This window comes from Myxocyprinus asiaticus, chromosome 50 (genome assembly GCF_019703515.2).
Source record: "Myxocyprinus asiaticus isolate MX2 ecotype Aquarium Trade chromosome 50, UBuf_Myxa_2, whole genome shotgun sequence".
Classification (NCBI taxonomy): Eukaryota; Metazoa; Chordata; class Actinopteri; order Cypriniformes; family Catostomidae; genus Myxocyprinus; species Myxocyprinus asiaticus.
This window is the reverse complement of record NC_059393.1, coordinates 15,183,047-15,209,847: the sequence shown is the minus strand read 5'-3', so window position 1 is coordinate 15,209,847 and position 26,801 is coordinate 15,183,047. Positions and strand designations below refer to the sequence as shown.

The 26,801-nt window shown below is 36.4% G+C and overlaps 1 protein-coding gene across 2 annotated transcripts; it reads left to right on the top strand.

Annotated features, from left to right (window-relative positions):
• Positions 1–636: 636 nt before the first annotated feature.
• On the top strand, positions 637–25,784 carry LOC127438647 (granzyme M-like). Of its 2 annotated transcripts, XM_051694364.1 has the most exons (7): positions 637–683; positions 3,455–3,588; positions 22,143–22,224; positions 23,420–23,567; positions 23,847–23,982; positions 25,079–25,363; positions 25,494–25,784. In XM_051694364.1, the coding sequence occupies exons 2-7, from the start codon at positions 3,577–3,579 to the stop codon at positions 25,650–25,652; spliced, it is 822 nt and encodes a 273-aa protein (XP_051550324.1). In that variant the 5' UTR covers positions 637–683; positions 3,455–3,576; the 3' UTR covers positions 25,653–25,784. The 2 variants fall into 2 exon arrangements, with proteins under 2 accessions (XP_051550324.1, XP_051550325.1); XM_051694365.1 differs by lacking the exon at positions 637–683 and having other exon boundaries at positions 3,538–3,588; positions 22,139–22,224.
• Positions 25,785–26,801: the final 1,017 nt, after the last annotated feature.

Sequence of the window (26,801 nt, the reverse complement as noted above, 5' to 3'; positions counted from 1 at the left end):
ATCTAAACCTCTATGTCTTATTTTGACAAAGGACATTAAAAGTCATGGTCAGACCTCATGAGTCCAGTTGTGGTTGTAGCCAAACTGAAGTTCTACCTCATCCATCTTTGCCATTTTTAAATTGGCATGATTTTGTAATCTAAACCATTTCTTAGTGGCATCAACAATTGATCAGCATAACTAATGACAATGGTATTGAGTTGTATTTAACCCAGAATATTCCTTCAAATGACCTAGCATTTACAATGCAGGGTCCATTAGAGAATCTACTGATGCATTGAACATGGAAGCCTAAAGGAGGTTAAACATCCAAGTCATTTGAAAGCCATTTTCATACACAGACACTGAGAAACATACAACACTGCCAGAGCAGAATATGTACTATGTGCTTACGTAATGACTTTAATCTTGTGGTCTTATATTCATAACACAGATGGTGATGATGACTAGGATCAACAAGAATAATATCTTCTCGCTATCAGTGTTAACACAGATGGTGAAGATGACAAGGGTCAACAAGAATAATATCTTCTTGCTATCAGTGTTACTGATATGAAAAGATGAGAAAAAAAAGAGAGTGGTGTGCAACTTATTCTTATCATATTTATACAGTTTTCTCACTGAGAGCTCACTGATTTTCTTCTTCATCATGGCCATACTGCTGCCAAACTTGGGCTTCACTGGTAAGATTGATTAAAGTTTATTCATCTACATACTTTTTTTTTTTATTGTTAAAGGGAGTGTACAGTACATGCAGAAGTCAATGAATCTTTCATATTATCTGAATATGATGACAACCTCTTTTTCTGAGCTCATGTGAATGTGTGCATAGTAAATGGCACAGAAGCGAAACCCCACTCCAGACCTTACATGGTTTTTCTTCAGTATATAGGGGGCGACATGCCTGTGGTGGATTCCTCATTTCCGATGAATTTGTCTTGAATGCCGCACATTGTTTGAGAAAGAAAGCCTTTTGTCTGAGCTGTAATCATGAGTTAAACTCAGTATAATTTAACATATTCTTGTTCTCCCCAATTTGGAATGCCTAATTCCCAATGTGCTCCAAGTCCTCGTGGTGGCATAGTTACTCACCTCAATCCGGGTGGCGGAGGACGAATCTCAGTTGCCTCCGTGTCTGAGACCGTCAATCTGTGCATCTTATCACATGGCTTGTTGAGCGCATTACCGCGTAGACATAGCACGTGTGGAGGCTTCATGCTATTCTCCACGGCATCCACACGCATCTCACCACGCGCCCCACTGAGAACGAACTACATTTTAGTGACCACGAGGAGGTTACCCCATGTGACTCTACCCTCCCTAGCAACCGGGCCAATTTGGTTGCTTAGGAGACCTGGCTGGAGTCACTCAGCATGCCCTGGATTTGAACTTGTGACTCCAGGTGTGGTGGTCAGTGTCAGTACTCGCTGAGCTACCCATACCCCCTAATTTAACATATTCTTATAAATAATGGGGTTTTAGACTTGGCCTGATAAACAACAAAAATCATCTATAGGCCTATTTTGTTTATTAGATGAAATGACTTTGTATGTGAATATGTTAACAGCAGGGTCAATGACCCCATGGTGGATAAAGAGATGAAGCAGTTACATTTATTTGACAAAATTGAGTGTTGCTCTTTAGGCCTGGCCTACAATCAAATATGAAATATTAATGTCTTTACACATTTTATGAAGCTTACATTACAAAGCCATTAACACAATCATTATTGATGTACAGCATTTTTTTATTATTTAGTATTAAGGTAAGTCATATGCTTGTGCATTGCATTTTAATTTTACCTAATGCATTTTTGTTTTCATGTTTGAGGCACAATGAAACATTTAGCTTAACTTTAACTTGTTAAAAGGACTTAAATATTGATCTGTTTCTCACTGCTTCTCATTCACTTGCATTGAAAGGATCAACAGAGCTAAGATTCTAAAAAAAATTGTTTGTGTTCTGCAGATGGGATGGCATGAGGGTGAGTAAAGGATGAGAGAATTTTCATTTTTGGATGAACTGTCCCTTTAAGATTCACTTATTTTTACAACTGATGCAATGAAGTCTTATGTCAGAAAGTGAAATCTAAGTGAATGCCATATGTGGGATAAAGACATGGAGAGCTTAAATAATTTTCTAGCAATTGCATATTTTTTATTTTTGTTTTTTGCTGTGTTTTTGTTTTATCGTTATCATGCCAAACCCCTTTTTTTTGTGTGTTGGGGGTTGTGGGGGGCACTGACTTGGACATGAAATTCCCGGGCTGAATATGAATCCCACTCCAGCCCTGCTTACAGATGTAAACACACATCAAATAGACTTCAGGGTGATGTATGTGTGCTATCAGGGCAGTCTCGCCTCCGACGAGGTCACAGAACCCCCTGTATAAGATCCCTATTCACTGTGTATTGTTCAGAAATGTCTGTTATGGGTTGTCACCAAATCACAGGGTTTCCCAAATGGAGGTTTGCCTTAAGTAATTACTTGTATTATCAGCAACGTATTCATGTTTTCAAAGTAACCTTATAGGCTCACTGTCGAACTGACTGGTTGATGGAGGCTTCTACTTAGGCGGACGGTAACTATTACCTTGCATGGCTATCGAAATTTTTAAAACATAATATATAATTTCCTAAACATTCATGAAATATTTTATTTCCTAAAAATATTTCTAGAAGTATGGAGGACATGTCCTCCACCCCAGGTTATACTGGTTGCTACAGTGCTGGCTTTATTACTTCAATGAAAAGTTTATTATTATTATTATATTATTGAAAATGTAAATATTGGCTAAATGATATCAAGATGTCAAATGTACATACACAAATGGAATGACAGACATTTATAGAATTATCAGGGAAATGAAAACAAAAATGACATAAAAATAGTTTTTGTGTTGAAAATTTGTCTGCTGTGACGGACAATGATTATATGTAGTACATTATATGTAGCGCAATCTCTGATTGCGATAGAAATGCCTGAGTTAAGTGAAATAAAATGTATCAATATTATAGGAAAAAACTATAGATGTATGTGCAAAGATGTAAAATTAATTATCTTTCAAAAGGTTAACATTACTCTAAAAACATCAAGGGGTACTTCAGGTGCTTTAAATCATTTAGGACAAAGGGGTCCCTGATAGCATGCCTACATCACGCAGACATTTATTTCCTGTGTGTGTTTACATCTAAAAGATGTAGTCTCTGGTGTAAATAAGACATTCAGTAGACGTCTTTAAGACGTTTTTGATTTAGAATGTTTGTAAATCTGATCTTTTTAAGATGTTTAGCAGATGTTAATTAGATCTTGATGCTTTCAAAATGAAAAGATCTAAAACAGACATCTCAGAGATGTATATGTGCTATCTGAGATTCAGCTGACAAAAAAGTTTGGGAACCCCTGACATCGACAATTGCGAGAAAATGTCACCGATAAGACTTTCTTTCTACAGAAGTGCGATTCTGACTGCTGGTTGGTGCACATAACCTAAAAAAATAAACAGAGGGTTCTGTCTGCATCAAAGTGAAGTCCTACCTCCTACTGTACAACGATGGTCCTTTACGGAATGATCTTATGCTTTTAAGGGTAACAATCTGCACTCATTCCAATTATTAAAAATGATATCTGATCATGAAACAGTAGTACAAAACTAACTCACACCAATTTAAACTAATTGTGTATTCTTGTTTTATTTTGTCATATCTTGGCTATTTGTTGCAAACTATCTACATACTGTATTAAAGACCCCATGAAATGAAATGTGGATTTTAGTCCACATCTATTATATTTGAAGCAATTTAAATGCTTTTGAACTCTTGAACATTGACAACATTCACTTTTAGCGGATACTGTATACCAGTGTCGGGTGTAATCTGATTACAAAGTAATTATGTACTGTAATATGATTACTTTTTGGTCAAAAAGTAATGTAGTGCATCACATTGTATTTTTATTTTTTTTATCAGATTACAGTTACTGACTTTTAATTCAGTTAATTACTTATAAATAGGCCTAAATTATTTGGGTTAAGGCCTGTTCACACCAAGTCCGTTATTTTTTTACGAACTTTTGTACAATATCAATGGATTCTGATGGCGCTATTCACATCGGGTCCGACAAATCATCCGCCACCGACAATCTGAATCTTTTTTTTTTTTTTATGGAGAGTGTTCCGTTTTTTTTCAGACTGCGATGAAAACTGACTGACCAATGAGATAAAAGCTTTTTGTAATTTTTCCAGAGTCGCTGCAGCTGTTCAATCCAGCATGTTTGTGGCGCTAATCAACTGGCAAACACCATCATTGGACGTGCAGCTGATACACCCCTGAAAATTATATACTTAAAAATAAATAGTTGCAGTTCATGAAAACTTTTTGTACTGCAAACTTAAACCCAGTTTGTTTTTGAAAGTCTGATTATGTTTTTCTTTGTTTTTTTCTTAATGAACATTATTTAATATGTACATCGTTGTGCCCATTATATTCTCATGGCATTAAAAATAGCAGCGATGTTCAGCAATTTGTTTGCACTATACATGCTATATTTTACTGCACACAAACGAATTGCAGAACCACGCATCTACTTTTTTATTTTTTTTGCAAGTGTACCATAACAAAGCTTTGGAATAATTTAAAAAAAAAGAAAAGACAGAGAGCCAGGGTATTCTTATACAGGTGCTGGTCATATAATTAGAATATCATCAAAAAGTTGATTTATTTCACTAATTCCATTCAAAAAGTGAAACTTGTATATTATATTCATTCATTACACACAGACTGATATATTTCAAATGTTTATTTCCTTTTAATTTTGATGATTATAACTGACAACTAAGGAAAATCCCAAATTCAGTATCTCAGAAAATTAGAATATTACTTAAGACCAATACAAAGAAAGGATTTTTAGAAATCTTGGCCAACTGAAAAGTATGAACACGTAAAGTATGAGCATGTACAGCACTCAATACTTAGTTGGGGCTCCTTTTGCCTGAATTACTGCAGCAATGTGGCGTGGCATGGAGTCGATCAGTCTGTGGCACTGCTCAGGTGTTATGAGAGCCCAGGTTGCTCTGATAGTGGCCTTCAGCTCTTCTGCATTGTTGGGTCTGGCATATCGCATCTTCCTCTTCACAATACCCCATAGATTTTCTATGGGGTTAAGGTCAGGCGAGTTTGCTGGCCAATTAAGAACAGGGATACCATGGTCCTTAAACCAGATACTGGTTGCTTTGGCACTGTGTGCAGGTGCCAAGTCCTGTTGGAAAATGAAATCTGCATCTCCATAAAGTTGGTCAGCAGCAGGAAGCATGAAGTGCTCTAAAACTTCCTGGTATACGGCTGCGTTGACCTTGGACCTCAGAAAACACAGTGGACCAACACCAGCAGATGACATGGCACCCCAAACCATCACTGACTGTGGAAACTTTACACTGGACCTCAAGCAACGTGGATTGTGTGCCTCTCCTCTCTTCCTCCAGACTCTGGGACCCTGATTTCCAAAGGAAATGCAAAATTTACTTTCATCAGAGAACATAACTTTGGACCACTCAGCAGCAGTCCAGTCCTTTTTGTCTTTAGCCCAGGCGAGACACTTCAGATGCTGTCTGTTGTTCAAGAGTGGCTTGACACAAGGAATGCGACAGCTGAAACCCATGTCTTGCATACGTCTGTGCGTAGTGGTTCTCCCCCACATTTTTGAATGGGTTTTGTTTCACAATCCTCTCCAGGGTGCGGTTATCCCTATTGCTTGTACACTTTTTTCTACCACATCTTTTCCTTCCCTTCGCCTCTCTATTAATGTGCTTGGACACAGAGCTCTGTGAACAGCCAGCCTCTTTTGCAATGACCTTTTGTGTCTTGCCCTCCTTGTGCAACGTGTCAATGGTCGTCTTTTGGACAACTGTCAAGTCAGCAGTCTTCCCCATGATTGTGTAGCGTACAGAACTAGACTGAGAGACCATTTAAAGGCCTTTGCAGGTGTTTTGAGTTAATTAGCTGATTAGAGTGTGGCACCAGGTGTCTTCAATGTTGAACCTTTTCACAATATTCTAATTTTCTGAGATACTGAATTTGGGATTTTCCTTAGTTGTCAGTTATAATCATCAAAATTAAAAGAAATAAACATTTGAAATATATCAGTCTGTGTGTAATGAATGAATATAATATACAAGTTTCACTTTTTGAATGGAATTAGTGAAATAAATCAACTTTTTGATGATATTCTAATTATATGACCAGCACCTGTATATTCTTTTAATATTATGCATCATATTTTATAATATACCTGTTATTCTTAATGTACATTATTCCAAGTGTATTAATATCATTGTACCTTGTGTTACATTATCCAGGCATTAATCCAGACATTATAAAAAGAGAAGTAACCGTGCAAGTATAAAACGTGTATGGTTTTCACATACAGTGCATCCGGAAAGTATTCACAGCGCTTCACTTTTTCCACATTTTGTTATGTTACAGCCTTATTCCAAAATGGATTAAATTCATTATTTTCCTCAAAATTCTATAAACAATACCCCATAATGACAAAGTGAAAGAAGTTTGTTTGAAATCTTTGCAAATTTATTAAAATTAAAAAACGAAAAAAATCACATGAACATAAGAATTTACAGCCTTTGCCATGACACTCAAAATTGAGCTCAGGTGCATCCTGTTTCCACTGATCATCCTTGAGATGTTTCTACAACTTGATTGGAGTCCACCTGTGGTAAATTCAGTTGATTGGACATGATTTGGAAAGGCACACACCTGTCTATATAAGGTCCCACAGTTAACAGTGCATATCAGAGCACAAACCAAGCCATGAAGTCCAAGGAATTGTCTGTAGACCTCCGAGACAGGATTGTATCGAGACACAGATCTGGGGAAGGGTACAGAAAAAATTCTGCAGCATTGAAGGTCCCAATGAGCACAGTGGCCTCCATCATCTGTAAATGGAAGAAGTTTGTAACCACCAGGACTCTTCCTAGAGCTGGCCGCCTGGCCAAACTGAGCGATCGGGGGAGAAGGGCCTTAGTCAGGGAGGTGACCAAGAACCTGATGGTCATTCTGACAGAGCTCCAGCATTTCTCTGTGGAGAGAGGAGAATCTTCCAGAAGAACAACCATCTCTGCAGCACTCCACCAATCAGGCCTGTATGGTAGAGTGGCCAGACAGAAGCCACTCCTCAGTAAAAGGCACATGACAGCCCGCCTGGAGTTTGCCAAAAGGCAACTGAAGGACTCTCAGACCATGAGAAACAAAGACTGAACTCTGGCCTGAATGGCAAGCGTCATGTCTGGAGGAAACCAGACACCGCTCATCACCTGGCCAATACCATCCCTACAGTGAAGCATGGTGGTGGCAGCATCATGCTGTGGGGATGTCTTTCAGCAGCAGGAACTGGGAGACTAGTCAGGATTGAGGGAAAGATGAATGCAGCAATGTACAGAGACATCCTTGATGAAAACCTGCTCCAGAGCGCTCTGGACCTCAGACTGGGGTGAAGGTTCATCTTCCAACAGGACAACGACCCTAAGCACACAGCCAAGATAACAATGGAGTGGCTGCAGGACAACTCTGTGAATGTCCTTGAGTGGCCCAGCCAGAGCCCAGACATGAACCCGATTGAACATCTCTGGAGAGATCTGAAAATGGCTGTGCACCGACGCTCTCCATCCAACCTGATGGAGCTTGAGAGGTCCTGCAAAGAAGAATGGGAGAAACTGCCCCAAAATAGGTGTGCCAAGCTTGCAGCATCATACTCAAAAAGACTTGAGGCTGTAATTGGTGCCAAAGGTGCTTCAACAAAGTATTGAGCAAAGGCTGTGAATACTTATGTACATGTGATTTTTCTTTTGTTTTTTATTTAATAAATTTGCAAAGATTTCAAACAAACTTCTTTCACATTGTCATTATGGGGTATTGTTTGTAGAATTTTGAGGAAAATAATGAATTTAATCCATTTTGGAATAAGGCTGTAACATAACAAAATGTGGAAAAAGTGAAGCGCTGTGAATACTTTCCGGATGCACTGTATATAAAAGTCACATACTAGTACATACAGTTTATGCAACACATTTTAAGATACTATAAAATAGCTGTTTATTCATATAAATGTTGTGTGTGAGTGCAGGGGCGTAGCATCCATTTTAAAAGTGGGGGGACACAGCTGTCAGTAGGTGGCTCACACAGACCCAACACTTACAGTGCCGTATTAATATATTACTGTATATAAGTATTATATACTTGTAGTATTTGTAGCATTTTAAAGATTCAGGTATTGCAAATTAAAAGACTGAGCACAAGCTAGTCCTGAATAAATTACTTAATCAGTGACAATAATGCCAATTGTGCATGTGCATAATTGTATTTTTTAGTCTGTGCTTGTGCATTGTGGGATTTAAATGTATCCAAGTGGCTCGAATGTTTTGACTATGTTCACCAAAATTTGTTCAGATCCATTTAATGATTCGTTCATTGACCATTTCTGGTGATGCCACTGGTTGATGTCTTATGTGAAATGAGTTAGTCACTGAATCAAAGATAAAAAGAAAATTTTAATTCTTTAAAATTTGTATGTCTGTAATATTTGTAAGACCTACAAAGAGACTTTAGTGGAGGTTTTTAGCATTGTAAGAACAAAGCAAATCTATATTCCCTACAGTTTGAGCTGCTGAGCATGACTTTTATTAAAAGACGACAATAATAGTCTTATAATAATTATGAGTTTCAATAACTTCCATACATTTTCACGTATAAAAAAGCATATCTACATATCTATTGACTTCACTAAAATGCATAAGTGTTCAAAGCAGATCTATCTTTTTTCTTACAGTTTGTCGACTGCACACCAACATAGAGGTAAAAAAACAGGAGTTGATATTAAAAATAGCTTTACATAATTAACACAGATCTAGTAATCTGTTTAAATTAGCAAAAATAACTGATCAAACTATTACCTCACAAACATAATGTAAAAAGCATAAGTTAATGAAGACTCATGCACTGATATCAACTCCACTGAAAATATGTGCTTAAAAGAAGGATTGTCCTTTGTTTTAAGTGCATTTCATGTAATGCTGCCAATCAAGAACGATGTGCTGATAAATAACTCTTGACTGTGTCAGGGACGTGCCGTCCATATAAGCAGGGTAAGCAGTGCTTACCTAACAGAAGAGTGAAAAGAAAAATGACATTATGAAATATTTAAAAACAATTGTTAATATAAACAACAGTTTCATTCAAATTCGTCATCTTTCATATCAGCTGAGCAGCTCAGACAATTATTCATGTATTCGCTTTGGCGCCACCCTCAGGTAGAAGCACTTTATGTTATGCTTTCTCTGACATGCACTGTAAAAAAAATCCTGATGTTTAAAAAAAAAAACAAAAAACTGGCAGCTGCGTTTGACAGAATAATTATGTAAAAAAAAAAAAAAAATGTAAACAACTTTACAGAATAACCTGTACATTTTACAGTTTAAAACTGTTGCAATTTACATGAACACAATGGCACTGTAAAAATAAAATAAAACTTCTGTTAAATTTACAGTAAAAAAAAATCATAAACTTAATATTAGCCTTCTGAAACTAAAAATCTGCTATTTACTTTATAAGGTATTGTTAATCACCATAATAAATGACATGAAGTTCATCAATAATGGCTCTTCCAGGATCAATGATCAATAAACATGTAGAGACAGTGTTCAGTGTCACAGACAAACACTAAACACCATCAGGATAACATGTGTGAAATTTTAATAATGCAGTAAACATTAACTAAACTACATTAAATATAACACTGAACACCCCAATGTACATAACTGATATTAAGAATAAGAAGAAACATAACTATTCCCATAAAATATAATGAAATATGATGGGTCATGCAGGGAATTGTGGGAATGCCCAATTATTGTTTTTTTTAACTGTAATTTTAACAATAATTTACTGTAAAAAGTACATGTACTCTCTTGTTAAACATAATGTAAATTTTTACCATTAAATATACAGGAAAATCAGACTTTTTACATCTAAAAAATTAAATTTTTACAACATTTTATTGTATAAACGTCTGTACTGTCTTTTAAAATATATATAAAAAAATTTGACTGTAAATTTTACAGTTAATACTCGTTAATCAATTAATGTTTTATTTCTGTAGCATTTTTACAGTCTTTTACTGTTAAAATTACAGACATGTTTTTGTGTGTGTGTGTGTGTGTGTGTGTGTGTGTGTGATATGAGCAATATTATTGTCCAATATATTACCTTTAGAACAACACGTGATGTAATAAGGAAAACACCATTATTATCCTTGAGATTTTTTTTTTTTTTTTTTTTTTTTTGGATTATCACAGTCTGGGATATGTCAATGATTAGCAACAACATTGATTTTGATGCATTATTATTTTTTGTGCAGTGTCAGATTTAAAAAAAAAAAAAACTCACTCAGGACCTTAGAGGACAAGAAATGTCCACGTCAAAAAACTGCCATAAAAATATTATACATTAATATTATTTTCCACTTTCACTGACTTTTTTAACCAACATCAGTCCAGATCATAACTACCAAATATTCATTCATTTGCTGGATTTTAACCCTTTAAATGCCAGTTTGTTTACATAATGCCACTGTTGTTTTTTACACACACACACACACACACACACACACACCCACACACACAAATTTCTCAATACACACATACAAAACACACTCTGACATCCATACCAATACACCCACACAATTTTAGCTGCATCATTTATTCAATTGGCCTGCGGTGCTCTATAATACAGCAAACAGAAAATGGGAAAAAAGCATGTATTTGCTCCATAGGCTAAACATGAGAAAGATGTTGGAAAATATGCCCTCTGGTGGAAAATATTAAACATTTAAATTTTGAAGCCAGGGCTCTGGAATGAAAGAATAATACCATAAAATTCATGATTTTATGCTGTAATGGCACTGGGATCAAATATTGCAGTTTTAATGGGTTTCAATGGGGACATTTTTTGTCCTGAAGGTCCTGAGTGTAACTATTTTGTGTACACAGTGTATTATAGATGTATTATAGGAACTGAGGTTGAAATATCAAAATTCCCTGAAAAATACACATCTTTGGCAAAATTTATGCCGTTGGCATTAACACAGCCAAAATGATTGAAAAGACAAAAATGTCCCGAAGGTCGAACAAGGGTTAAACCATGGTCACATTAAAAATTACATTAAACGATTAAAAGAGAAAACATAAACCCACACCGTGGGTTTCAAAAATATTATCAAGTCTTTTCAAAATATGAATTAAACCTGAAAATAAAGTTTTAGGATTTTGCAGGTGTGATTCACCGAAAAAGGCTAAATAGTTGATCGGCTTGTGATGCACGAATAGCATGAATGCGCAGCGCAAGTTTCATCATACTTTAATAGTGTTTAGTCTCCCATTCAGCTGATGAAAACACACTGCATGATCATGAGGAAGCATTGCATCAAGATGTAGATTGGAATGCAGGTGCGTAAAACGTCATATAAATAAAATAGCCTGCTCCTCTCTCGCTGTTGCTTGCGTACTAATGATTACATGAATACAATGACATAATATAAGAAATATTTAAGATTCCACACAATTTCATGATCAGCAATCAAATAAGCAAATTTCTGACATTACCTGTAACTCATTTTGTACAAAAGGACAGGCTTTCTTTTATTAAAGCACTTTAGATGCTCTGTGAAAATTCACATGCAGGATCATGATTATCAAAATCACCGGGTTTTGTGCAAAATTTTCACACAAACTGAGTCGGCACAGCCATTGACCAGGAAAATAAAAAATGCCACTCCATGTCAAAAAGGTTGCCGACCCCTGATTTAGATCAACATCAGTGGCGGTAAAAAACTTGGACAAATGAGCATTGTTGAAAGCAACTTTGTAGAAATGAATGGAGCCGCGTTGATTAGACTGTATGACAGACGACCTATTACGTAAGGGTTGTTTCGGCTCATGAAACTCACCTGTGATTGGCTGGATGGTTGCTCAATCAGCCCAAAGTAACAAAACGCAAAGAATACTGTATACAAATCCACCATTTGGACTCGGTATGGGTTTAGCTTGAAAAAGTGTGGGGGATCAAATCACCTTTTTTAAGGAGTGCAGGGGACGTGTCCCCCACGTCCCCCCTGGCTGTTACGCCCTTGTGTGTGTGTAACAGGTATATCCTCCTGAGACTTGAGCGTGACTGCTTTGTCAATTTTCCATTTCTCTTTTTGATTTGGAACTAGAAGCACCTAATAATGATAAAAAAAAAATTCTTGACCAAATTGTTTTCCTAAAAACTGATGTCCACATATGTGGACAATGGGACTAAATTGTGAGATTTCAAGTAATACCAAGCTATAGAAAGTCAGATTTTATTTATGTATTTATTTATTATTGTTTATTATGTTTCCAGGAGTGTTGTTTATTCATGTTTTTGAGACATTACAGACATTACAGCTGATTTTCTGTAAAGCTGCTTTGGAACAATGTGTATTGGGATAAGCACAAATAAAAAACTATACAAATAAAAATTATTTGACTAGATTTAACTTTTGTCACAAAGTTTTTTTTTCTACCTTGGCAACTAAATCTCAATGTTCTCTCTTTGCGCTGTCAAACAAACAAGTGATAGCCAGTGCTGAAGCGTTTTACCAATCAGAAATTAGCATAATTAATGCTGATACAAGTAATGGCCAGCATCGTCCAATCAATGCCAACCCTGTTAAAATAAAAAATCATCATATCCTGTGACTCAATCAGCTCCCTAGCTTATATTGTGAACATGAATTCGGGCACTGGTAAGGGTACTAATCCACTGAACATTGGGACACTTACGACCAATGGCACGTGAAGGGGGGTGCTGAGGGTGCTGAAGCACTCCATAGTGAGCATGACTGGGAAACAGTATCAAAGAAATTTCATATATTTCATTGTATTTATGCAGTATATATAATGCAATTTTCACTTTCAGTATATGATTTATGTTACTAAAAATAGCGTCCTGTTTCGGAGAGATTTGTCATGCTTGTGGGCAGGGCTCTGCCGAACTGAAGAGAGCCCTTGTGCTGGTGATGGATACTAGTGAACTTTTTATTCTCCCATTCTTCTTTTCATTTGCACAAAAAAAGTGATAGTTAACAATGAAACAGTAATTTTACAATAAATGATGATTAAATTGTGTTATTGTATCATTACTGTTGTTTAATAATAAATACTGTATTGTAATCATACAGTTTATATGAATAAAAACAATTTAATCAATCCTCAAAATTACGTTTTTTATTCTTCAGAAGAATATTGTGCTTTACTCATCCCTTGAAGTTATAATAATAATAAAAAAATAATAATAATAAAAATAATAAACTACAGATTAGAGCTTTGCGCTCTAGTGATTCGTCGCCCTGCGGAACACGCTAAAACCTCAGCTGAGCAAAAACGTCATATTCTGGTGTTTGCTTGTGTTTAACATGAATCGCTTGGATTTTGAAAATCTCATGAAGACATCATTACATTTAGCATTAGCAACACCCCTGAGCACAAGGCCACATTTGGGGTCTTCAAGTAATAAGTAGGGCATTTCTTAATAGCTTAATATTTTAGCATATGGGTTCATTTTAATAGCTGTTTTGTCTGAACAATTATATTGTGTTTTACTATTATTTCTCATTCACATTGACATGGCAACAATTTTCAATGTGATAGAGTATAACTATGCATTGGCTGACTTATTGAAATACTTAATTTTTTTGCTGCCTCCCAGGAACAAACTGAGGCCCCTTTGTACAATGGATGTACAGTGATAGGGAGACACGTAGTTCTCTGATGCCCTCGTTGCACGTGCATGATGTGTAAACTGTCCGCCAAAACTGCAGCACCCCTTGCCAAAAATTTGTTCCCACACCTATGCTTATGACTCAATCACCTGTTAATGAGCTCGCGCATTGAAGCGTAGCTGTTATTAATCAGCACCATCGCTGCTTAAATGACACTATCGTTCATTTTCCTTGAAGATATTCAAACGTACAGTGTTATTATAACAGATAAATGACATAAAGAAATAAAAATATTTAGGAGTGTAATTTAAACCTTTTAATAACTCAAATATTTAAAAGATTGTTTCACTTTCATGATAATTATGAATGAAAGACGTTACAAACAACATCCCTTTTAAAGAGAAAATAAGGCTTGAACTTCATAGTTTTACACTTGTGCTCATCTTCTAAGACTTCAGAAGACATGACGACATTTCCAGTAGAGGAACATAGTGAGCAACGATGCTCCCTGGTTTTTACGGTGCATTGTGGGATTTTTTAGGGAGCGAACGTTTCAATATACTGGAAACATTTTGCAAATGAGACAGCCCTAAAAATGTCTGACTCACTCAGTGCCCTGACTACTGAACTAGGGAACTGATTGAGACGCCCCACTAATTCTGAATCTAAGTACTGATTACCACTGTCCCATGTCTGCCAAACATGTTGAGTGGTCCAAACATCATCTGCAGCCTGCATAACATAACTTTTGGTCAGATGTTAGGAATGAATGCATTTAGCTGCATATGAAAGCCATAGGATGCACACTTACTCCATTGGTGTAGTTGGGGCCATACGCACTTATGCTTACTTTTTTCCCAGGGCTGTTTGCGTATAACGACTTCTAAGGATCAATATTTGCATATACCCTTGGTATACCCACTTGTTTTGCTGCTTCAGAAGTCCATAATCTACTGTCGTTAGTTTCCCTTTTACTGTATTGGATGCTGTTTTGTGAAACTGGAGATTCTTTGTTGTAATTGGTGCATTATCACTTGAATTCTGCCATTCCCCACCCCTGACAACCGTTGTCACTGCCATCATCAACTGAGGGATTTATGACAGTGAGTGGAGAGATAGAGAGTCACCCTCATGCTGAAGCAGTATCAGGTCAAATTAATTAACAAAATATGCCAAACGTCCTTTAAAATAAGGAATCGTCCCGTAATTAAGGAAAAAAATTGTTTCCGTATGATATCCATATATGTCCCTGTGGCAGGCAGGTCTCTTGATCATCATAAAGGAGGAAATGGGAACCAGGTTTTCAACCAAAAACACTTTTTTCTCCCAATTTGGAATGCCCAATTCCCAATGTGCTTTTTAAGTCCTCATGGTCGTGTGGTGATTCACCTCAGTCCAGGTGGCGGAGGACGAATCCCAGTTGCCTCTGCGTCTGAGACCGTCAACCCGTGAATCTTATCACGTGGCTTGTTGAGTGCATTGCCACGGAGACATAGCGTGTGTGGAGGCTTCACGCCATCCACTGCGGCAACCACGCTCAACTCAAAACGTGCCACACCAAGAACGAATGACATTATAGTGAGCACAAGGAGGTTACCCCATGTGACTCTATCCTCCCTAGCAACCGGGCCAATTTGGTTGCTTAGGAGACCTGGCTGGAGTCACTCAGCACGCCCTGGGATTTGAACTAGTGAACTAGCGAACTCCAGGGGTGGTAGCCAGTGTATTTTACCACTGAGCTACCAAGGCCCCCAACCAAAAAGACTTTTAATAAACAAAGCACAGACATAAAACTGCTTTTCAGCATAACCAAAAACACGTGCACACACATAAATACTGCTGCGTGCGTCTCTCTCTCTCTCTGGTGTCTCCGGCTCCTCCTTATCTCTTTCTCCCGCTGATTGGGGCAACTCAGCGCCAGATGTGCATCCTCACGGCTCGGCCACGCCCTCCTCCTTGTCACATACCCCCAATGCCAAATTCAGGCCGGGGAACCAACTGGCCTGGTCTTCCCCACCTCCTGGGAACCTGAGTAGGATGAGGGGAGGGAGAGGGGAGAGAGAAAGAGTGTGGGAGAGCCCGAGAGAGAGAGAGAGAGAGAGAGAAAGAGAGAGAGAGAGAGAGAGGAAAAAAAGAAAGACACTCCGGTTCCCGAACACGCCACCAGTCAGTCCTCAGCCAGCTGTGGCGGTGGCACTGGACTTTGCCTCCTGGTGGACGGCAGCGGGCTCCTCAGGCTCCTGGCGGATGGCAGCAGGCTCCTCTGCCTCCTGGCGAACTGCTTCAGTACCACCGGATCGTGTATCCTCAGCGTCGGGATCCTCCGTCAGTGGCGAGGGCTCTCTGATGGAGCATCTTCCTCCAGTTTTAGTGTCACACACCCAACCTGCTGAGAATGTTTCACAAATCGAGAGAAATTGACCTAAAACACACACACCTTACACGTGAGTTGTGTGAGATATCAGCTGTTGCTTTACACGGACGCTACACTTGACACAAAAACAGCTGGGGAAAAGATCAGTGACAATCAGCACATGTTTTCTGTCAGAAGCAAGATAATTTTGTCAAACTTTTATAGCATTCGAGTGCATGTTAATTGTTTCCCACCACTGGGATTTTAAAACACCAGTAAACGCACCTATTCATGACATGCCATTACATTTTATTGCATATGCCAGAGCTCATTCTGGTAGAGAGAGAGAGAGGTAAGAAAAACTGCATTAATGCATTAATTAAAAATAAAAGTACAGGTGTAGTAAAACACTTACCGTGATTTTCTTACATTTCCCCTATGATAAAAACTATTTACTGCCAAAACAACAACGCTAATCCAAGGAGAAATACAAAATGTTCATGTTAAGCCTTTTCTCTCCCTTTCTCTCTTCTTCCTGGTCGTTGTCTTAAAAAGGTTTTTCATTTTAAGTTTAGTAGGGGACGTTCACAATGAACGCGTTTTTGCGTCCGTCTGAGCTGTTTTTCAATGTAAAGCAGCGTCTCGCACAGGAATGCCTGTAAATATGGGTCATTCCTACAATTCTGTGCCATTTAAGTCCCCATTACAAGTGTGTGTATTTATATTGTTTAATTTCACCCGATTACTATTCTGATAGGCTTGTTAAAAAGAATAAAGACTTTTTATAATGTTACTTCTGTGAGCTTAAAAGTTAAATTTTCCCTTTTCTAAATCCTTTTCTTTTCCATTTTCTCATGCCCCAAAAACTGCATGTCAAACATCTTTGACAAAAATAAATGCTAAATCAATGGATTTCTATTTTTTCCCCCACATACATTTAAGAGTTTAGTGTTACATTCTCTCACTAACATGTATTAATTTGTGGTAAATGTGGAATTTTAACACTGGTAGTGGAGGTTTTTTTTTGTGTGTCCCTTGATTTATCATGCACCCTGGTATGTCATGATACTATGACCTTTCATAGAAGATACACTGTATGTTAGGAAATTACATCACACACACTAGAGGTGTACATCACCTATTCTGCAAAATTACTTTGAGTTATTTGAAGTTTATAACTCTATTGTTTTATTTATGTTTTCCTTTTTTTTTTTTTTTTTTGGTGTTAGCCATATATGGTCAAGCATAGTATGTCCACCCAGTAATGGGAAGATTTATGGGAAATTAATATAATTTAAAATGTCAATATACAGTATTTATGTTAACAGAAATAAAATCATAAATATTAGTTTACAAATATGTTTCCTAGATATCAGTCTAATTTATCCACTGAATGTCCACCCTGTTATTGTCCACCCTGTTGCTGCCAATTTAACTGGATGGACAACTGAATTTCTTTGTAATTTAGCTTGACCAGTATGATTAATAAAACCTTTAATATGTCCCTGTAATGAAGAAACTTGTTAAAGTATGTTTTATTTTTCTAAAGTTCCAAAGCCGGAATGTCACAGAATTGAAGGAATGACCCATTTACGATACAGTTGAAGTCAGAAGTTTACATAACACTTAGGTTAAAGTCATTAAAACTAATTTTTTAACCACTCCACAGATTTCATATTTGGACATCATTTAGGACATCTACTTTGTGCATGACACAAGTAATTTTTCCAACAATTGTTAACAGACAGATTGTTTCATTTTTAATTGACTTTACATACAGAAGTTTACATACACTATGTTAACTGTGCCTTTAAGCAGCTTGGAAAATTCCAGAAAATTATGTCAAGCCTTTAGGTAATTAGCCAATTAGCTTCTGATAGGCTAATTGGAGTCAATTGGAGGTGTACCAGTGGATGTATTTTAAGGCCTACCTTCAAATTCAATGCCTCTTCGTTTGACATCATGGGAAAATCAAAAGAAATCAGCCAAGACCTCAGAAAAAAAATGCGGACCTCCACAAGTCTGGTTCATCTTTGGGAGTAATTTCCAAACATCTGAAGGTACCACGTTCATCTGTACAAACAATAGTACGCAAGTATAAACACCATGGGACGAAGCAGCCATCAAACCTCTCAGGAAGGAGATGCATTCTGTCTCCTAGAGATGAACGTAGTTTGGTGCGAAAAGTGCAAATCAATCCCAGAACAACAGCAAAGGACCTTGTGAGGATGCTGGAGGAAACAGGTAGACAACTATCTATATCCACAGTAAAACGAGTCCTATATTGACATAACCTGATAGGCTGCTCAGCAAGCCACTGCTCCAAAACCGCCATAAAAAAGCCAGACTACAGTTTGCAAGTGCAAACTTTGGAGAAATTTCCTCTGGTCTGATGAAACAAAAATGGAACTTTTTGGCCATAATGACCATTGTTATGTTTGGAGGAAAAAGGGTGAGGCTTGTAAGCCGAAGAACACCATCCCAAACGTGAAGCATGAGGATGGCAGCATCATGTTGTGTGGGTGCTTTGCTGCAGGAGGGACTGGTGCACTTCACAAAATAGATGGTATCATGAGGAAGTTATGTGGATATATTGAAGCAACATCTCAAGACATCAGCCAGGAAGTTAAAGCTTGGCTGCAAATGGGTCTTCCAAATGGACAATGACCCCAAGCATACCTCCAAAGTTGTGGCAAAATGGCTTAAGGACAACAAAGTCAAGGTATTGGAGTGGCCATCACAAAGCCCTGACCTCAATCTGACAGAAAATTTGTGGGCAGAACTGAAAAAGTGTGTGTGAGAAAGGAGGCCTACAAACCTGACTCAGTTACACCAGTTCTGTCTGGAGGAATGGGCCAAAATTCCAACAACTTATTGTGAGAAGCTTGTGGAAGGCTACCCAAAACATTTGAACTAAATTAAACAATTTAAAGGCAATGCTCCCAAATACTAACAAAGTGTATGTAAACTTCTGACCCACTGGGAATGTGATGAAAGAAATAAAGCTGAAATAAATAATTATTTCTACTATTATTTTGACATTTCACATTCTTAAAATAAAGTAGTGATCCTAACTGACATAAGTCAGGAAATGATTTCTACAATTAAATGTCAGGAATTGTGAAAAACTGAGTTTAAATGTATTCGGCTAAGGTGTATGTAAACTTCTGACTTCAACTGTACAGAGTTGCAGTTCCGCTTCTCTCTGTACACAGATTACGCAGTCTACAGTAACAGTAAAGTATAATCTATAGTAATTTTCTAAGTTTCGCACTGCATAACATGCAAAGTTTCCCCACCGTTCTTGATGTATTGATAAAAAGTAAGCTTTAATGTTTTATTTTCTCATTTCATTTGTGAACTCAAACAAAGAAATAATTTAAAGATTTACACATTTCGATTTCATAACAAAATTCCATCAAATAGAATTGAGTAATCTTCAAGAAAAATTTAATAATATAAATATTTTAAGTTTTCTTAATGTAATTAAAAAAAAAAAAAATCATTTACCATTGAATTTGATGGCATTTTTTAAATATAAACTTAGAATGCAGAGTGTTGACAGCCACAGTCCTTATTCATATTCAATATATGGAAAAAGTGGCCAGGATATTCTTCAAAATTTCATTGTTACACAAAAAAAGTCAACAAGGTACATAAATGAAGAAGTATGTATTGTGAACTATTCCTTTAAAACAATTTCCATATACTGACACTGAGAAACAATACAGCCACGTGTGATTATTTAATGGCTTCAGTTTTAAAGTCTCATACTCAGAACACAGAGGGTGTGGACGACAAAAATTGACAAGAATCATATCTTCTCACGATCAGTATTGCCAATATCACAAGCTGAGGACAAAGGGGTTGTGACCACTCAATGCCTCAATTTTTTTTAAGCCCTGACCTAAATCTGATAGAGAATTTGTGGGCAGAACTGAAAAAGTGTGTGCGAGCAAGGAGGCCTACAAATCTGACTCAGTTACACAAGTTCTGTCTGGAGGAATGGGCCAAAATTCCAGCAACTTATTGTGAGAAGCTTGTGGAAGGCTCCCCAAAATGTTTGACCCAAGTTAAACAATTTAAAGGCAATGCTACCAAATACTAACAAAGTGTATATAAACTTCTGACCCACTGGGAACGTGATGAAAGAAATAAAAGCTGAAATAAATCATTTTTTCTACCATTATTCTGACATTTCACATTCTTAAAATAAAGTAATGATCCTAACTTACCTAAGACAGGTAATGTTTTCTACGATTAAATGTCAGGAATTGTGAAAAACTGAGTTTAAATGTAATTGGCTAAGGTGTATGTAAACTTCTGACTTCTACTGTATGTACAGAGTTGCAGTTCCGCTGCTCTCTATATGCAGATTATGCAGTCTACAGTAACAGTAAAGTACAATCTACAGTAGCAGAATATATTAATATATATGTGAAAACAGCCCAAGTCTTGGTGCAGCTTGCTATTAACAATAGCAGCACTTTCAAAATTCCTGCTCTAACTGTAGTGTAGGCACAATTTTAGGTACATTTTATGGCACTATAGTGTATGTTTTGTCGGGTTACATGTAAAGCAGAATGGTTGCCACTCTTGCCACTACTCACACTGATTTTATACATGAGAAAGGGCATGGTATAGTCACAGAATTACTGGGTGCCTATAAAGCAATTGCACAAGCAATTGCAAAAGAACATAATAATAAAGGTGTTAGATCTTACAGACCTGAAAAGGAGAGAAAGTATAAGTAGCCTAATACTGGGGAGCTGAAGATTTCACAATCACATGGCCTCCTTTTGCACTAAGATTTTTATCTTCTTGCTTTAGCTACAGTGTCTTGGTTTCTCAGGCAGTTTTAATGGAAAATTATTTTGCCCTACAAAGCCAAAACACAGAAACTACATCAATACTGTAACTGTGAAAAATGGCTTAAAAGATTTTTGATTGTCAAAATGTGGATTACAAAATAGTCTCACTCTGTTTTCTTTGAATCTGACCTTAGTTGAGCCAAACGTGCCTTTGGTCATAACTTACTGCAAAACTTCCATTTTGCCTTTGCTGGGCAGTACTGACTTCTGTTGCATTGTGTATTCTAAAGGGCTGTTCACACCGAACACATTTTGCATCAGTCTGCTCTGGTTTTCAATTGTTTTTCTATGTAAACATGCGCTAGACGAACTTTGACCATTGTGCTGCATCTCGCTGTTTCTTCAGTGTCTTTTTAAAAGGCCAATTGAGACACCTGCGTTCTGTTCTATTGGTGTAATGAGTCCAGCTTTTTGTGCACAAAAAAATAAAATTTTCTAGGTTTCACACTGCAAAACATGCAACTGTTCTTGATGTATTGACAAAAAGTAAGCTTTTATGTTTTATTTTCTCATTTCATTTGTGAACTCAAAGAAATAATTGATAGATTTACGCATTTCGATTTCATAACAAAATCTTTAATAAAATTTTAATAAAATTAATATTTTAAGTTTTATTTAATTTTGCAAAAAAAAAAAAAAAAACATTCACCATTGGATTTGACGGATTTTTTTTTAAAAATATACAGTAAACTTAGAATGCATTAATCTTAAAAATAGAGTGTTGACAGCCACAGTCCTTATTCATATTCAATATATGGAAAACCTGGCCAGGATATTCTTCAGAATTTCATTGTTACACAAAAAAAGTCAAAAAGGTACATAAATGAAGAAGTATGTATTGTGAACTATTCCTTTAAAGCAGTTTCCACATACTGACACTGAGAAACAATACAGCCACGTGTGATTATTTAATGGCTTCAGTTTTAAGGTCTCATACTCAGAACACAGAGGGTGTGGACGACAAAAATTGACAAGAATCATATCTTCTCACGATCAGTATTGCCAATATCACAAGCTGAGGACAAAGGGGTTGTGACCACTCAATGCCTCAATTTTATGTCTCCACCCAATATGTCCTTATACTGTATTTATTCTCTTGTTTTGTCAGTAAGATCTCACTGATTGTCTTCTTCATCATGACCATCATCTCTCTGCTCCTGCTGGCCGCTCTTCTGCCAAACCTGACCTTCTCTGGTAAGATTGATCGGCATATTAATCACCAAGAGTCAATTTACCTTCTTAATTGTCCAAAAACAAAAAGCTAAATAACCACGGCACTCTTATTAATTAAAAAGCCTTTATTATCACATGGCTGAATACAAAAGTTAAAACAGCTCTCCAACACGTTTCAGCGTGAGCATATAGTTACTTGTTTTCGTACTCAAAGAGAATATTACAAATAATAAAAAATAAAAAATAAAAACAACCACTTAAAAAAATAAATAAATAAATAAATAATAAATAAGGACTAAAATCCAAATCCTCATTCAGTCCAGGATATTTCATAGCATTTAACTTGTATATCCAAAAAGTCTCTCATTGATTAAGTTTTGTTCTCTATTACCTTTCCTGATTGAAATGCTTCAATATGGTCAATACCTTGTATTGATATGATTTTTTGAGAGATACATTCCCAGACCTTCCAGTGGTAAGTTTTAAGAAAAGCACTACCTTAGGTGACATATTAGTTCAGTTACCTACCACCCACTCATGGAAATCATTGGTCAGGGGATAAACCTAAGGGTTGTTTTAAATGTCATTGTTGCAATCACTGTGATAATGTAGTAGAAGGAAAAACTTTTCTAGATGGAAAAATTAATAAGATTTATTCTATCAAACACTTCATTAACTATAAAACTACTCAAGTTAACAACAGGTTGGAATTTCCAAAATGGAAGGTTTTCTATATTGGTAGAACAAAAAGATGATTGCAAGACTGTCTGGCTGAACATAAATATGCCATTAGGAGGGGTAATGAAGAGTATCCTATGGCTAAACATTTTAAATTAATGCACAACTGTAATTGCAAGGTATTGACTATATAATATTTCAATCAAGAAATGTAATAGAGAACAAAAACTTAATCAAAGTGAGACTTTTTGGATATACAAGTTAAATGCTATGAAATATCCTGGATTGAATGAGGATTTGGATTTTAGTCCTTATATATATATATATATATATATATATATATAGAAAGTAGTAATAATACAAAAAGTTTGCATTTAAATGCCTTAATAACTGAATATTTGTTGTTGATGCCTCATAAAGATACTTCCCATGTAAAGTATAATCTGCATATGGTGACTGATAACCACATATCTCTCTCTCTCTCTCTCTCTCTCTCTCTCTCTCTCTCTCTCTCTCTCTCTCTCTCTCTCTCTTTCAGCTCATGTGAATGTGGGTATAGTGAATGGCAAGGAAGCAAAACCCCACTCCAGACCTTACATGGTTTCTCTTCAGCATAATGGGCAGCATTTCTGTGGTGGATTCCTTATTTCTGATGAGTTTGTCTTGACTGCTGGACATTGCTTTATGTAAGCATTTTGTTTAGTCTGAGCCGCAACCATGAGTTCTAAGTATAAATATCTCAATTAAATGGTCTAATGTAAAATATATATATATATATATATATATATATATATATATATATATATATATATATATATATATATATATTAAGTCCTCTTCCAAAAATGTTCAATCCCAGACAGAAATGTCCATCATGACTCAATATATTCCCAATTCACTTCTATGAAAGAATATAAAACAGTGTGTTGGATATATTGCTAAATAACTCTTGTTTCTTTCAACAGTGATAGGGCTGTGACAGTTGTTGTAGGTGCACATGACCTAAGAAGAACTAATGCCAAAGTCGGAGTGAAGTCCTACTACAGGCACCCATTCTATAGTGATAAACCATACATTCGGAATGACATTATGCTTTTGAGGGTACTAATCTTCACTCATTCCAATTGTTCAGAAATACAGTATATTTGATCAGGAGAGAATTGTTCAAACTTGACTTACTTGGGGGCCTGGGTAGCTCAGCAAGTAAAAACGCTGACTACCACACCTGGAGTCGCAAGTTCGAATCCAGGGCGTGCTGAGTGACTCCAGTCAGGCTTCCTAAGCAACCAGTTGGCACAGTTGCTAGGGAGGGTAGAGTCACATTGGGTAAACCTCCTCGTGGTCGCTATAATGTGGTTCTTACTCTCGGTGGGGCGTGTGGTGAGTTGTGCGTAGATGCCATGGAGAATAGCGTTAGTCTCCACATGCACTAGGTCTCCGCGGTAGTGCACTCAACAAGCCACGTGATAAAATGCGCGGATTGACTGTCTCAGACGCGGAGGCAACTGAGATACGTCCTCCGCCACCCGGATTGAGGCGAGTCACTACGCCACCACGAGGACCTAGAGCACATTGGGAATTGGGGAGAAAAGGGGAGAAAAGGGGACCCCCCCCCCCAAAAAAAAAAAAAAAAAACTTGACTTAGTTTCTGTTTGTTTGCTATTGTAATGTCCAACACTGCAAAAAAAAAAAAAAAAAAAAAAAAACAATTTCAAGAAAATTTCATGTTTTACAATAAAAATATCTTTATATTTTCTAAAAAGAAGATGAAAAAAAATATATTCAATTGGGACTTGTTTTCAGAGAATATTTCCTGAATTCAGTTGGAATTTTTTATTCTTCCAAAATAAATCTCAGTAAATCTTTTTATGATGACAAAAATAAATAAATAAATAAATAAATAAAAAAAAATGTCCATGAGGGAAAGCAAAATAAACTTAATTCAACATATTATCTAAAAAAAAAACAAAAAAAAAAAAAAAAAAAAAACATTATTCTTAAGAAATGTAAAATAAAAATATATACTGTACAAGATATATATATATATATATAAACAGAATGTGTGTGTGTGTGTGTGTGTGTGTGTGTAAACTGTACTATATACTGTATATCATGAACAGAGGCAAATATAGGCTAATCAACTGCAGTTCAATATGATTAAATCTGTCTGTTAATGATGATGCTTTTTTAATTATAGCTAGAGAAAAAAGTTAAAAAAAGCAAGAAAGTCAACTGGATATCGATATCGAAGAAGACAGACGACAAGTGGATATCGATCTTGGAGAACACAACGGACACTGAAGCAGGTATTGCATGCAGTGTTGCAGGCTGGGGACTACTGAAAACTAAAGGCAAAGTTAGCACACGTCTCATGGAGGCACGCGTGAAGGTCCTAAGTGATCGAACGTGTGAATCAAAATGGCGGCAGCATTATGTAGCCTCAATGATGATATGTCAAATCGGCCATGGAGGAACCTGTCAGGTATGTACTGAAGAGATGATATCATTTGATTGTCAGATAGATTGTTATGACAATATGCAAAGTGATTTCTCAGATGCCATACATTGATAGCACTTAAGTCATTTGTTAAACTGTGTTACATTCTTAAAAGGGGGATTCCGGAGGTCCTTTGGTTTGCGGGAAAACTGCAGTTGGTATTACATCCTTCGGGAGTGCAGAGCGCTGCAATAATCCTAAACTTCCTAATGTTTCTACTAAGATTTCTTCATATATTCCATGGATACGCTTAATAGTTGGAAAAACTGAGTGACTCTTTGAAAAAAAGGAGGATTGATTGCATTTGAAAAAAAAAAAAAAAGTAACAAACTAAAAAGAAATCTCTTTAATTTTTTTTTTTCCAGATCTTCTTTCAATAAAAGTATAACCTGTCAAGCATCAATAAGTTGTCTTTTTTGTTACAAACCCATTTCACAAGATTACATTTTCATATTTTCATTTTCAAATTCTTGTATGTAAAAAAGGTATTGGAGAGACCGGTGCTAGTTGTCACACGTTTTACTAGTAAATATTTATCTGGGTTCATATTTGAAAGTGTAATCTGTTTAGGAACATACCTTAAAGTATTGGTTCCAAAAGCAAGCAATCAAACAAAAAACACTACTGAGCATTTTCACCACAGTTCATTAACAGCAGATATACCTAATAGCAGGGTATGATGTTATTATAGGCATATAAGGTTTTCAGCTAATTTAAAACAGTTATGAAACACCAAATAATTTCACCTGAATTAATTAAATTATTAGTAAACAATGATTAACCACAGCCCAACAGTACACAGACATTACATTGGCATTTACTTTCTCTTACCCTCTCTAATTAATTTATAAACTAACATACATAGACAAACTTATTCTTATAAACAATAACCCACATAGGGAAGAACCCACAAAGATCAATGGCTCTTAAACAGTTGGCTCATAACCCAAAAATAGGTCACTGGTCTATTCTGAAAGGATCACAGATAACAGGGAAAAACCAATGCTAAATGCAAATAATCAAATGTAACCAAGCATTTAATAATGCATAGTTATCAACAGCAAAATAAATATCAACTTTTAAAAGGGAGGAGAAAGTGCGAACTTCCCATATCTTTTCTTGTTGACCTCAAAGACATCTAATCAAACTCCAAGATTTTTGGTGCAAAATAATCTGTCTCTTAGAATATAGCAAAACTACGCCAGGTGAAAGAAAATTCAAACGATGATTTATAACGATGACTTTAGGAACTGAAAATTGATTTTTCAAACAAAAATGGATTAGTGTGGACGTGGCCTCAAATTCAACATGGTTATAGCAACATACCTGAATAATAACAGGCTATGTTTAATGGCAAAGACATTTGAAGTCTATCTCCCTCTTCAGTACTGAGGTTTGATACTGTCAGACAACCACAGAAACG